The sequence below is a fragment of the Crotalus tigris genome, unplaced genomic scaffold, assembly GCF_016545835.1.
Source record: "Crotalus tigris isolate CLP2741 ecotype Arizona unplaced genomic scaffold, ASM1654583v1 scf7180000018105.1476442, whole genome shotgun sequence".
NCBI classification, from domain to species: domain Eukaryota; kingdom Metazoa; phylum Chordata; class Lepidosauria; order Squamata; family Viperidae; genus Crotalus; species Crotalus tigris.
In genome coordinates, this window is record NW_024096826.1 from 865,339 (window position 1) to 879,903 (window position 14,565).

General features: G+C 36.2%; 1 protein-coding gene across 3 annotated transcripts in view; it reads left to right on the forward strand.

The window, feature by feature from the left end:
* PLCL1 (phospholipase C like 1 (inactive)) overlaps positions 1-14,565 on the forward strand; it is a 212,195-nt gene that overhangs the window by 147,095 nt on the left and 50,535 nt on the right. For all 3 annotated transcript variants that reach the window (XM_039347996.1, XM_039347997.1, XM_039347998.1), the window contains exon 2: positions 11,854-14,319. In XM_039347996.1, the coding sequence (XP_039203930.1) occupies positions 11,854-14,319 (2,466 nt within the window). The remainder of the gene's footprint in view (positions 1-11,853; positions 14,320-14,565) is intronic.

A 14,565-nucleotide genomic window follows, 5' to 3' on the forward strand; every position in this document is an offset into this window, starting at 1 on the left:
ATAAAAGTTAGAGCAAATTTGTTAGTTTTTTAGTACTCATGAAATGTAACAGCATAATGAAGCAATATTTATGGCAATCTATTTATGAGCATTCAGTTTTTATAAAGAGAAATTAACTTCTGGAGTTTTGTTGAGTATTTCTTGGTCTTTACTGCAGGGATTTGTAGATACTTTTAACACAGTGCAGAATCCTGTTTAATAAGATGGGCAACTATATAAAGACAGAAAAAATAGAGATCGGGGACCTGATATTTCAAGCACATCGGTCATTTAGGTTTAGTTTTCTTTTCTGTGGTAATTATAGTTCTACTTGAGTTGTAATTATTTTAAAAGATTAATCTGTACATATACATGAAACATGCATATTTTGTAAAATCTTTGTTTTATTTTATTTGTACATGGGATCTGGATAAATTAGCAGCTGTGGACATAAGACCTTCCAATGAAATCAATATTATGCTTTTATGGAGATGAATCATATCTAGAAAGGGGCTCCCCAGCTCCCTATATTAGTTTTTCAGAGTTCATGTCCAAAATATTGTGAGAGGTTTATGGGAAAATAGTATTGTTTTATCTTGCAAATTAATGCAAATAGTGGTTGACATTTCAAAAGGTTTCTGGATAATCTGCAGCTGATTTGAACTTTAGCCCAGATGTTGAGTACAGTATGCAGAGACTGCAGAGAATGACAAAATTAATAAGCATATTCTTCATCAAATAAACCGCTTGCTGAAAGACCGCCCTTCTAAATTTCAGTGGAAGTCTTTTAAGGATATTTAGCAACCATAGAAAATGTCCATAAGGCAGCATGTATGAAAAAAGAGTTCATGGGAAAAATGTGTGATGTGCTGTCATTGACTTCTAGTGAGATTGTTACTTTTTGCACAGGAACTCTGAACCTTTTAAAGGATGTAAGAAAGAGAGCCAGAAGTAAATATGGAAACAAAAAGTTATTAGTTCTTTCAAAGAGTGGAAGGAGCAGAAAGTACATTCAGTTTACTTTATACAAATCTGTTACACTTAAACGTGAGTTTTCGTTACATATGCACTTCCTTACTTAGTATTAACAATATGCATAGAATCATAATTAGGCTAGAATTTTGAGAGGTTTGTACTCAGTGGTTTCTCTAACGGGAGAATCAGTGTTACAATGGGATGAAAATAGTTTAATTCTCAGTTCATGTTTATTCAGGGAGGGGTTTGCTGCTAATTCCTGGAATAACCTGTATATTTCAACATGATGGAAGCTTCTCCCTCATAGCTCTCAGAAACAGCTCTTTGCAATGTAACTCCATCAGAGATGTATATTGAAATAATATTGTATATAATTCTAAATAGAATAAAATTGTTTACTTTTTACTTCAGAACTATCTGAGTGCAGCTATAGCACATCTCATACATATCAAAAGACACCAGATGAAATCAGCATAGTTGCACAGAGAATTTTCTGACAAACTGAGGGATAAAACAAGACAAGTGCCAAAAATGGAATCAGGGACATGTAACTAAAACAATATCCAGAATCTGCAGGGATGGTATCAAGAAGGCCAAGGCTCTGTATGAACCAAGACTTGCAAAAAATGCCAAAACTAAAAAAAAATATTTCTTTCAATGTATAAGGAACAAGAAAAAAAATCAATGAAACAATCAGTCTCTAATAGGAGAAGATGGCAAAGAAAAAGTAATAGGCAGCAGAGATAAAGCGGAACTACTCAACGCCTCCCTTCCATTTGTCTTTATGCAAAAGCAAAGAATAACTCAACCTATTAAAAGCAGCATAGTAGCAGACAGACCAGCAATGTAGGTCAACATAGATAATACATTGATAAAGCAACACATATCCACTTTAACCAAGTTCAAATCACCAGGACCAAATGGTTTACATCTCAGGGTACTGAAGGAGCTGGCAGAGGTGTGATTTAAAACCACTGAACAAAATCTTTCAGAGCTCCTGGAGCACAAGGGAACTGCTATAGGACTGGAAAAGAGTTGATGTGATTCAAGTCTTCAAGAAGAGGAAAAAAGATGGATCCAGGAAACTAAAGATTAATCAGTTTGACATCAGTACCTTTGGAAATTTTGGAAAAGATAATCAAAGCAGCAGATTGGTGAGCATCCATAAATGAACAAAATGATCACTAGAAGCCAGCATGGGTTTGTTAAAAACAGACTGTGCCAAAGAAACCTTATTGTCATTTTTGATAAAGTGATTAAATTAGTGGATGAGGGAAATGATATGGATATAGTTTACTTGGACACCAGTGAGGCATTTGACAAAGTAGACCACAGCTTCTTTCTTGATAAGATAGATAGGAACATGGAATAGACAGTACCACCATCAGATGGATCCACAGTTCATTGACTAACTGCACTGAGCATGTAGTCCTCAATGGGACTACAGGTAGTCTTCAGCTTATCACCACAATTGAGCCCAGAATTTCAGTTGATAAGCAAGACAGTTGTTAATTGAGTTTTGCCCCACCTTTATGATTTTTTGCCACAGTTTTTAAATGTATCACTGCAGCTGTTACGTTTGTCTTTTTCTTAAATATTTGTGTATGTATCGAGACCAGCATTCCACATCTTTTATCTTACAAAATTCAAGAGGGTACTCGGCTATGTGGTTCAGGAAACCATTTCAAGATATGGACATTATAGAAAACATTCTTACTTAAGTAAACCCTGTACCTTAGAAATAAACATATTCATACATTTGTGAATAAGGTTTAGAGAAGTCATAATGATGAATCATATTTATAGTATTGGAATTGGGCAGATTTAAGCCCATCAGAACTAAATGCATGTATGCATTTCTTACTGAGCATTAGCAGAAAGTTATTCTGCCATTTTGAGAATTAATGGTATGGTCTTTTGGTCTTTTGGTCTCCGGACTTCATAACAAAGGTGTTTAGAGACTTCATGTAATATGTGTATTGGCCATCCTTCAAATAAATACAAACATTTTATATATTTAAAATCTCACAGAGCTTATATTATTGTAGAAATTGTAATTTTGTAAGATAAAGAGAGAGAAAAGCTAAAGTACCTAATACATACCTGTTTTGATTATACCTTTAGCTTGGATTTCAGTTAAATTTATTTGGTAGACAATATGCTTATTATTTGGCAGAAAAATACTCTGAAATTCCTTCCTTCCTTCCTTCCTTCCTTCCTTCCTTCCTTCCTTCCTTCCTTCCTTCCTTCCTTCCTTCCTTCCTTCCTTCCTTCCTTCCCCCTCCCTCCCTCCTTTCAGATTTGCATGTTATTTTTGATTATTTGTTGATGTAAAATTTATTGTAAATAATAACTTAATAGGTATTGTGTTTGCTGTACTTTGAATTTTTGTGATTTTAAGCAGCTAACATTGAAGAAGACAGTATTGCTCAATTATCAAAGCATAGTTTTAATTAATTAGCAGTTTATTCACGCTAATGGGTTTCTTATGTGTTGACATCAAATTATTTATAATGCTTTATTATAATAAAGTACATTCAGATCATCATTTCTAGAAAGCAATTGAGTGGGACCCGTGCTAACTGGCTTAGATTAATGAACAGCCCATTATTGGACTGAAGATATATGTGGTTATATTCTAATTAGGCCCTCCCCAAACTGTTGTTAAAAGATACCTTAATACATTTATTCACCTTCTTATATTTTAAGTTACTTTTATATATGTTTGGGGATTACTTTTCTCTATCCAATTAGGGATGTTGTAGTGGAGTGCTGTTCTCCATTGACCTTGATTTATTATACTGTATTAACTTTACTTTGGATAAATAGAAGCAATACTTTAGTTTAAGCAATAGCTTATCATTGACTAGCCATGTACATTATGGAGAATTATGTGATATAGCTGCTGCTGTGTTGTACACTTACATTGCTAGGGCAGGAACTGGATATTTGAACTTGGAAAAAAATATTTTTTATTTATGGAACAATGTAGTGGGTACTAAGGTAGCATTCTTAGTGTTATCATTTTTAAGGACAAGCTGTTTCCGTTTGTCAATGTGCAGGAAGGCCTTCACATTTTTCATAATCCTCTCCTGAAGTCTGAAGTGGTGCAATCCAGGAAAAGTAGCACCAAATGATCTCCAGAAGGCAGAATTTAAATCTCAAATGCATCCTGGGAAAGGAATGAGAATCTCAACACAATCTTTCTCCTTTGATTTAAAACCACAAATAAATAGAGACTGTGTGGTACAGTAAACAAAAAGTTTTCTCAGGATAGGCAAGTGCTTGGATCAACTCTCATTCAACTATGAAACTCATTAGTTGGCCTTGGAGCACTTCATAGCTTTCATGTTAACTAGGGTGGTCAAAGGTTAACAGGGGAGTAAAAAGCAAAAAGAGGAATAAAAAAGAGGGTTTGCAATTATTAGACAAACAAACCAATTAAATAGTAGATAGTCTGTGTTGTAAGAGTTAATAATAAATATTGCATAATATTGTAGTACATAATTTATTTTTCACCATCACCAAGGAACAGGGAACTGGGTTAATTTAGAATCTCAGAGATGTAGTTTTTTTGGTCTGCAGAAACTTCTTGAATAACATTTATTCCCTCATTATTGATCAGTTCATTTCGGAGGATTAATCACGTACAAATAATGCATTTGTAGGGAAGCTATGTTAATTCTGTACAAATCACTGACCTTTGCTTCTAATCAGTGCCAAGTTGGGCTATATGGTTTTATAAGAAAGGGGTGGATAGCTGCAGTTGATATAATATATTATATTGTGAATAATGTCACTTGCTTAGTTTGATTGGTTTTTTTTAAAAAAGCAAGTAATAATTTTTTAATAAGCAGACTATGAACTTTTTGATGTACAACAATGTCTCCTAAGCAGCAATGTGATTGATGTTCTAACCATCAGTTGTTAGAAAATTTTTAGAAAATTATATTTATATATATATGATTGGTTTATTAATTGTGAAAGAAACAGAAGTTGTGAATTATAGATAAAATAAATCATAATGGTAAATTGGTAGGATTTTAATGACAAAGAAATTATTTTAATGTTAATTTCTTTCTTCTTTTTCTCTTTCTGTTTTTCATACATAATGGAGTTAAAGTACTTAATAATTTGTTTATTGAATGTAATTATATTTGTTTGAGGTTTATTTGAGTTTAAAAGTTTTTCCTTTTAAGTTCTAGTTAATCCTGTATTCAGCTCTGGGAAGAAGGGGGGAGGGTTTTGGGGAGGGCTGGGAGGGATTGGGGAAAGGGTTTTTTATTGTAAAATTGTAAAAATTTATAATAATAATAAAAAAAGAAAATTATATTTAATATGTTCTTTGTTGCTGTTAATGAGCATGTGCAAATATATCACACACTATCTCCATATATGTGTGTTGTTCCCCATTATTACAGTCTACTATTATAGGAAACATTTTAAAGTTTAGTCTAAGGATAGAACAAAAGAAAATTCACTCAGCTGGCTCTAAACTTAAGATGCTTCATTTTCAGGATTTGAAATCCATTCTTGAAATCCATTGAGGGATTTATGCTCATATGATTAGTATCCAGTGGAAATAATTTCCCAAATCTTTTCAGAGATTTTTTTTCCTGCTTATCGGTATTGTCAAAAGGTTTGCTAGCCTATGGAGTATGGATATTGGAGATCTGTTCATAACATCAGTGCTCAACTAGCTCAGCCGAATTTGTGATATAACCATATTAACTTTCCTCATCTGTTTTGTCTTTAAGATTAGGCTGATGCACTGATAATTGATACTAGAAAATAAAATCCATTTCTTCTGCAGGAAATCTTTGATGAGATTAGAGATTTATATTGATCACTCAAAGTCATTTCCCATAATTTAATCAACACATTTAAAATGTTTCCTGTTATAAAACTCTTAATAGCCTTAGATAATTTATCAGGATTTCTTGGTAAATAAACTTCAGAGTTATTCCACATCTTCAGCACAAGCTAGAATAGTCTCATTATTGCTTTCATGATGATAAAGATTAAGGGATAGTATAACTGATAGTGGGATGGAAGATAATCTAAAATTATCTGTTTTTGTATGATCAGTTTGCTGTTTTGTTGTTTCTATTTTTGAGTGTTGTGTATTTCAGTTCTTCAAGAGTATTATTCTCATAGTGATGACATGATATTGTTACACTTTGACCTGAAACAATATGGAATTCCAGAGTTTGCCTTATGGCACAATCCTGCACATCTCTATTCAGAACGACGTCCTTTGAGTTTAATGAGATTTATTTCAAGATAGGTGGAATTTCTATCCTATTTTCTATAGCATGAGAAAACACTTCATAGTTTTTTTTTCTTCTTTGGTTACTTATGAGGTTATAGTGGCTGACAAACAGGGACCTGAAAAAGTTCTCTGTAGAGTAGAATAGAATAGAATAGAGTAGGAAGGGACCTTGGAGGTCTTCTAGTTCAACCTCTTGCTCAAACAGGAGACCCTATGCCAGTGTTGGCAAACCTTTTAAAGACCGAGTGCCCAAAAACCACCCCATGCCCCGCCCCCACACTGCCCCCCACTCCGCCCCACCTCGCCTGCCCAAAGGCCACCCATTGCCTCCATGGCCCGCTGCAGCAGATTGCCCAGGCAGTCCTACAGAGCCATGGCGACCACGCCCTTCACCCGTGCTCCACAGTATCATTGTGTGATGGGGGGCAAGGGCGGAGTCTTGTCCCTGCTGCCCAGCTGCCATGTCCTTGGCTGCTTTGTGTGGGCTGCACCCGGGGGCGATTCTCCGGGGGGCTGCTTGTGAGGAGGGAGCTGCGGGGGAGGTAGGACTGGGGCGACGGCATGTGTGCCCACAGAGAGGGCTCTGAGTGCCGCCTCTGGCACGCGTGCCATAGGTTTGCCACCACTGCCCTATGCCATTTCAGACAAGTGGCTGTCTAGTCTCTTCTTAAAAGGCTCCAGTGATGAAGGACCCCCAACTTCTGAATCTCTTCCACCACTCTTTAAGAGAGGACTGTTTTTCTTAGACAGGACTGTGTTACATATTTGTTAACCTAGGCTCCCAGAGCCACAACTATATTTAGAAAGCATACACCATACAGGTTTTTGGAATGGATCCTGCCCTGTGTACTATTCCTTTTTAAATAAAATAATAGCATACCTCTATCTGTTTGGAATTCAGCCCCATCATGAAAGTGGGCATAGAATTGTAGCTGTTTAGATTTTTTTTAACCTATTTCATCCTTAAAAGTTGATTCACTAATAAACGCAGTTCTGAGAAATGCAGGAAATGTATAGGCTTATCCTTTGGGAACAATTTACTGAGGGTGCCAGCAGAGTTTGACGTGAACAAAGGAAGCACTAAACTGTGGAAAATCCCTGTTGCATCTGTTTTAATGCTGGGATTTGCCTGAGAAGTTACATGTAGAGTTCTCAAAATATACTTTGTAGTCTCTTGGAGATTAAAATTGTATAATAATAATAAAAGGCATCGTGATAATAATGATAAATACTGCACAAAGCAGCTTCAGCAGAGCCTCTAAAAAAGTTTGTTCAAGAATTTTGGCTACTGTAATCTGGATAAACATGAAATGTGATGTTATTATTTCTAGAACTTTCTCTTTGATTAGCTGTTTACTAGATTGCCATCAGAACACATGCCAGGAGCAAGCATGTATTAATAATATTTATTATCCATCAGAATACATAAACTGGACGGAGCAACCAGTATCTATGGAAGAACCAGAAAATGCAGCTAATCCCTTGTAATCCTGGCTCCAAAATAAATGGGCAAATGATCTCTCTTTCTTAAATAAAGTGCCTTTTTGGAAAAGTTCCTCTATAATTAAACATAGTGCACTTAGTTTTTCCTCAAGGTAATCTTGGAAAAATGGAATGTACCTAGCATTCATTCTTTGGTTGTCCCGCTTAACATTTTGTGGAGTGTTATAGCATAAGTGTTATAGTTAGAATAATATATTTTACTTGGCTTGAATTCAGAGGAAAAGATACACAGGTCCACCATACATAATATTTATTAAGCGTGAGGTTTACTTCTAAGTTCTACTTTAATACTTCTACATCATAAAAAAAATGGTACTCTTTAAAGCTGTCATCCATGTGTTTTTCTTCTCTATATTTGCTTTGTATTCGCTGGGGTTTTTTTAGGACCAGAAATCCTCATTATGACTTCTCCTTGTCTTAATATTCATGAGAATTTTTCTCATGATAACTTATTTATTTAGTAATGTCAAGATTTGATCTCAGACTACCTTTATCCAAAGCATATGAGATATCATCTAGCTACAGCCCTACTCTCGGTGTAATTCTATCCACATGAGCAACTTACCTGTATACACATAATCGGAGGGATATATCAATTTAAAAGATATCCCTTCATTCATTTAGGTGCTGCTCTGGGAAATTTCTGATCTCTTAGAATGTTTTTTAAAGGATAAGTTTTGCTAGTGATGGAAGTGGGGAAATAAAAAGCTAGCAAGTCCAGACCAATATGCTTTCTTATTTCATGTTCAAAGCCTACAACTCTCAGTTAAAATATGGTCTTCTATATACTGTGTTCCTCTATTCACCATTTTCTTAGCGCCTGGCTGTGTTTTCTTCTCCTTTTCAAAATGACTGTTATTGACTTGATATATCCCTTTAACAGCAACTCTGTATCACTGTTGACATTTAATTTTCAGTTTAAATGTTTTAATTAAAATCTGACATCTTTTGGCATGATAATGAAAATGGCCTGGAATTACACTTGCAGATTGCATTTACATGAATGTATGAATTTGTTTCAAGAAAATTGACTTTACATTCATTCCTGTAGCAGCAGTACTGTAATTTGGCTACAGAGAATGCTTTCTTGGAGAGAGGAATAAAATTTCTAATAATATTACAGATATATTAGACTACAATAGAAGCAAAGTAACTAATGTCGCTTATTCATCTATATTAACTGTGTCTTCATTGGTTAAGCTTATGCCAAGCTTCAGCCAAAAATGTAATTATTCAAATAATTAAGAACCTCTCCAATGCTGAGTCAGCAACTCATTATCTGACTGCATTATCTGAATCATCTTGCCTCACTCACTGCATTTTAAGGAATGTGAGCTCCAGATGGTAGTCATGAATGAAGGTAAATATACATGTACCAGGATAATTTTGCAGGATCCAATCTGGATCAATCACCAGATTAACCTCTGGTCCCGGTGATCATCCCAGATTAGATCCTCTAGACAATAGTGATCATGGGTAGCTATCACATTTCCTCACAACTTATTGGCTACTTTCCCTATCAATGTTAAACAAATTAAATGAGAAAAGTAAAGACAGGTACTTATCCAATGCTTTTTGGCAGGAAGCTCTTTTTTAATCTGGACTATCCCAAGAAACATCTCAGGAATATGGAAAACACCAATCCTAAATTTACTTAACTACAGAATTTGTTTAAGTATAAAATAAACCTCATCAATTTCATTAGTGACTGAGAATGTAAATAAGTTATATGTCCTAATGAACAAAATAAAAATACTGTAGACATCAACCACTTCTATTTACAATAGATGTAAAGTACTGATATTCTGTATTTTCTGTGGAAGAAGCTGTGTTCACATATTTGCATTTCATATATAAATGTGTTCAGCTTTTCTGTTTTCTGTTGGGCACATTTTTAACTGAATTGGCAGAAATATAAATAACTTAAGAGTACTTTTTTGTGCATGCTTTGGTGTTTTATTTTTTAAAAATGAACACTGGATTGTCAATCTTGCAGTACTTGTACAGTGATTATCAGAGTGAACACAGAGAAAAAACTGTAAGGTTTCTTTTAAAAAAATTTCATCTATTCTCATGCAATGTTTTCTCTTTATCCTCATGAAGAATTCTACTATCACCCAAGGAGAAGCTTACAATCAAGTTCCACTGCTTTTCCCCATTGGTTATTTCTTTTTCTTTAAAAAGATGGTGCTTTGGATTGTCAAAAGCCATTTCAACAATAGTGTTAAATCCTGCTACATACTGGATGATCTTATGGATTCTCCAGTAAAGGCTTCACCCAGTGTTATCAGAGATGCTATGAAATACCTTGTCCATAAATAGCTGGGGGAAAAAAAACCCACATTTTCCCCCCTGCACTCAGCTGTCCCTTGTTTGACTATTGTGTAGTCTCTGCTTTTCCACCTGTCTTCCAAGTCTTATATGGGAGGCCTTATAAAATTACAGGTGCAGTCCATAGAGTTGCTGTGCCAGTGTCTTGCTTTCCAAAAGCTTCAGAAAAGATGGTATTCCACTAATGTGCAACACACAACCTCACCCACCTACTGAAGTGCTCCACAGTTTGAAGCTCCTGTTTTCTCAGATATATCCCAAGGTCATTTTCTTCTAACTCTCAGAAAGTCTGAAGAACTTCTTTGTCATCTCCTGGGGCCAAGGCTTTTTATTTTGGGAAAGAATATCAGAGACGTTTCCTTCTTGCTCTCTTCTTTTTAAATTTAAGCAGTTTTATGACGCTGACATCCCCTATAACAAAAGGTAGCAAATTTAAGGATGTGCCACTCTATTTCCTTGGCATCTTATTTTAAAGTAGGAAGCACACCAACAGATGAGTGAAAGCAAAATATTACATTTTTCAAAAACTGCATCTTTTTAAATGCAGTATTTATTTATGATGTCCAGGTTTCCATTGATTAGGCATTAGAAACTGGAAATCAACGTTCATACATAAAATGATGAACACAATTTTACAAAATCACAATAATTCCATCTCTCAGTACCATAACTAAATACCAAATGCCTTTTCCCCTCATGGATAATGTATTCTCCAAAATACAGATAAAGCCAAAATAATCTGGAACATATGATATGGTTAGTAGCCAGTAGAATAACTGGTTAACAAATTACTGCACTGAATACTTAGTATTAGAAATACAGATAATCACAGAGCAAGGTGTACTATAATTATTTCGATGGGACACTTCAGTTCCTAAACCCGCCAGCTGTCCATCATTTCATTTGTGCTTCAGTGTTAACTCTTTGCCCTTTGTATAATTGATATATATTGCTTGAATCCATAGGTCCCATTAATTTCAATATGGGTAGTCTTCGGTTTATGTCCATTTTCAGTGAACATTGAGGGTTTCAATGATGCTGAAAAAATGGGGGCATCACTGGTTCTTGAAGTTCTGGCCATTGTAGCACCTCCAGGTCACTTGAACATGATCTGCATGCTTGGGTGCCCAGCTCACTATTATGGCCTTGCAGGGAGTCACATGATCACCATTAGTGACCTCCAATGCCAGCTTCTAACAAGCAAAGTCAATAGGGAAGCCAGTGGGGGAAGGTTTCAAGTCACTCTGAAAATCTGCTCCTACTTTTTCCTCCTACTTACAGTAACCTCCTGCTGGCACGCAGCCTGTGCTGGCACTCTCCCAGTCTCTTCTACTCTTCTACTCTTCTTCTCCTCCCCATGACATTCTCCCATCTGCAGAAGGCATGTGCTATCTCTTCCAGGCCCTCCTCTGACCTTCCCCTCCATGTCACCTTACCTCGAGCTCCTGCCTCTTTCCACTTAATGATTTGGGGTTATTATGGCAGCTGGGATTGATTGGGATTGCTGTTGCTAAGAGATGCAATCACATAATGTCATGCTTTATGCCTGCATTATTTAGCAAGGGCAATCCCAATCCCAATTGTTGTCATAACCCGAGGACTATCTGTGTGATGCTACAATAATGATTCCAGTATAGTAAAATGCTTAGCCTAAAAATGAACTATTGTTCATATATCAGTTGCCAGCTGTGATTTTTTTCTTTACTATGATTGTCACCTTTATATTTTGTATTTTATTTGTAGCTTGTCACGAGATCAGACAGTATTAACTTTTTTTTTCTTTTCTTTGACAGGATCCCTCAAAATGTGGACGCAAGAAAACAGTCTCCTTCAGTAGCATGCCCTCAGAAAAGAAAATAAGTAGTGCAAGTGACTGCATCAGCTTCATGCAAGCTGGCTGTGAACTGAAAAAAGTCCGACAAAACTCTCGTATTTATAATAGATTTTTTACTCTTGACCCCGATTTGCAGGCACTTCGCTGGGAACCCTCTAAAAAGGATTCAGAGAAAGCAAAACTTGATATTTCTGCAATTAAAGAGATCAGATTAGGGAAGAACACGGAAACATTCAGAAACAATGGACTTGCGGATCAGATTTCGGAAGACTGTGCCTTCTCCATAATTCATGGAGAAAATTATGAATCCCTAGACTTAGTTGCCAATTCAGCAGATGTGGCCAACATTTGGGTATCAGGTTTACAGTACCTGGTTTCTCGTACTAAGCAATGTTTGGATTTGATAGAGAGTAGCCAAAATACTCCACGGTTTGCTTGGCTTACCTCTGTATTTGAAGCTGCAGATATTGAAGGCAATGGGATTATGTTGGAGGACACAGTTGTAGAATTAATAAAACAGCTGAACCCAGCCTTAAAAGAGTCCAAAATCAGACTAAAATTTAAGGAGATTCAAAGGAGCAAAGAGAAACTAACAACTCGTGTAACAAAAGAAGAATTTTGTGAAGCGTACACGGAGCTTTGTACAAGACCTGAAGTTTATTTTTTGCTAGTACAAATATCTAAAAACAAAGAGTATGTAGATGCCAAGGACCTTATGCTTTTTTTAGAAGCTGAGCAAGGGGTTGCAGGTATCACTGAGGACGTTTGCCTTGATATCATTCGTCGATATGAATTTTCACAGGAAGGGCAGTTGAAGGGCTTCCTTGCAATCGATGGATTTACACAATATTTGTTATCTCCAGAATGTGATATTTTTGATACCACACATAAGAAGGTTGTTCAAGACATGACCCAGTCTTTATCACACTATTATATTAATTCATCTCACAATACCTATTTGATAGAAGACCAAGTCCGAGGGCCAGCAGATATCAATGGCTATATCAGGGCACTGAAGATGAGCTGTAGAAGTATCGAACTGGATGTTTGTGATGGGCCAGATAATGAGCCCATCATTTGTAACTGTAATAATAGGGCATCACCTTTATCCTTTAAATATGTAATTGAAGTAATCAACAGATTAGCCTTTGTTTCTTCAGAGTATCCTCTTATTCTGTGCTTGCAAAACCACTGCTCCATACAGCAGCAGAAAATCATGGCTGAACATATGAAGAAGACTTTTGGGACCAAACTGTACACAGAGGCACCACTAGTGTCAGAAACGTATCTGCCATCTCTAGAGAAACTGAAAATGAAGATTATTATCAAAGGAAAGAAACTGCCTTATGGTAAGGATTTATTAGAAGGAGAAATCACAGATGAAGATGAAGAAGCTGAAATATCTCGCAGAAAGTCTGAAGAATATTTAGGGGACCCAAAAATGTCCTGGCTATGCAAAGAGCTTTCTGATCTTGTAACTGTATGTAAATCAGTCCAGTTCAAGGATTTTGAGAACTCAATGAAAAATCAGAATTATTGGGAAATGTGTTCCTTCAGTGAAGGAGAAGCTAGTAAAATTGCAAATGAATGTCCAGAAGACTTTGTCAATTATAATAAGAGATTTCTGTCTCGAATATATCCAAGTGCCATGAGAATAGATTCCAGTAATGTAAACCCACAAGACTTTTGGAACTGTGGCTGCCAGATAGTGGCAATGAATTATCAAACACCTGGGCCAATGATGGATTTACATACTGGATGGTTTCTACAGAATGGGGGTTGTGGTTACGTACTTCGACCTTCTGTTATGCGAGAAGAGGTGTCTTACTTCAGTGCAAACACAAAAGGCATCGTCCCAGGGGCTTCCCCACAAGTTTTACATGTCAAAATCATCAGTGGACAAAACTTTCCAAAGCCCAAAGGAGCCTGTGCCAAAGGGGATGTCATAGATCCTTATGTGTGTCTAGAAATCCATGGTATTCCCGCAGATCGTACAGAGCAGAGGACTAAAACTGTTCAGCAGAACAGTGATAATCCTATTTTTGACGAGAGTTTTGAGTTTGAGATCAACTTGCCAGAGCTTGCCATGATCCGTTTTGTAGTCTTGGATGATGATTATATTGGTGATGAATTCATAGGCCAATATACGATTCCCCTGGAATGTTTACGGTCAGGCTATCGACACGTACCTCTGCGCTCCTTTGTAGGGGACATCATGGAGCATGTTACACTTTTTGTGCACATTGCAATAACTAACCGGAGCGGTGGAGGGAAGGCCCAAAAGCGTAGCCTGACGGCTAGAATAGGAATGAAAACTAGAGACTATACTATGCTGAGGAACACAACCCTTAAGATTATAGATGATATCTTTAAGCTAGCAGTACACCCACTGAGAGAAGCAACTGACCTGAGGGAGAACATGCAGGTAAGGAAAACTGAGGTGTTTTTTTTATTTTCATAATTGAAAGCTTGGTTTAACAAAATATCATATGAAATACAGATATTGGTGCTATTCCTGGTTGTTAGGTTTTTTTAAAATAGTTAGGATTATAATCACCATTAGTAAAAATTATACTGGCTAAATTCAAAGAAATTGCTATCTATAGTTTCTGTCTTTATAGGGTCAAAACACTGAAGCTTAGGATTTTTTTGCTTGCCTTGAAGTTGGAGG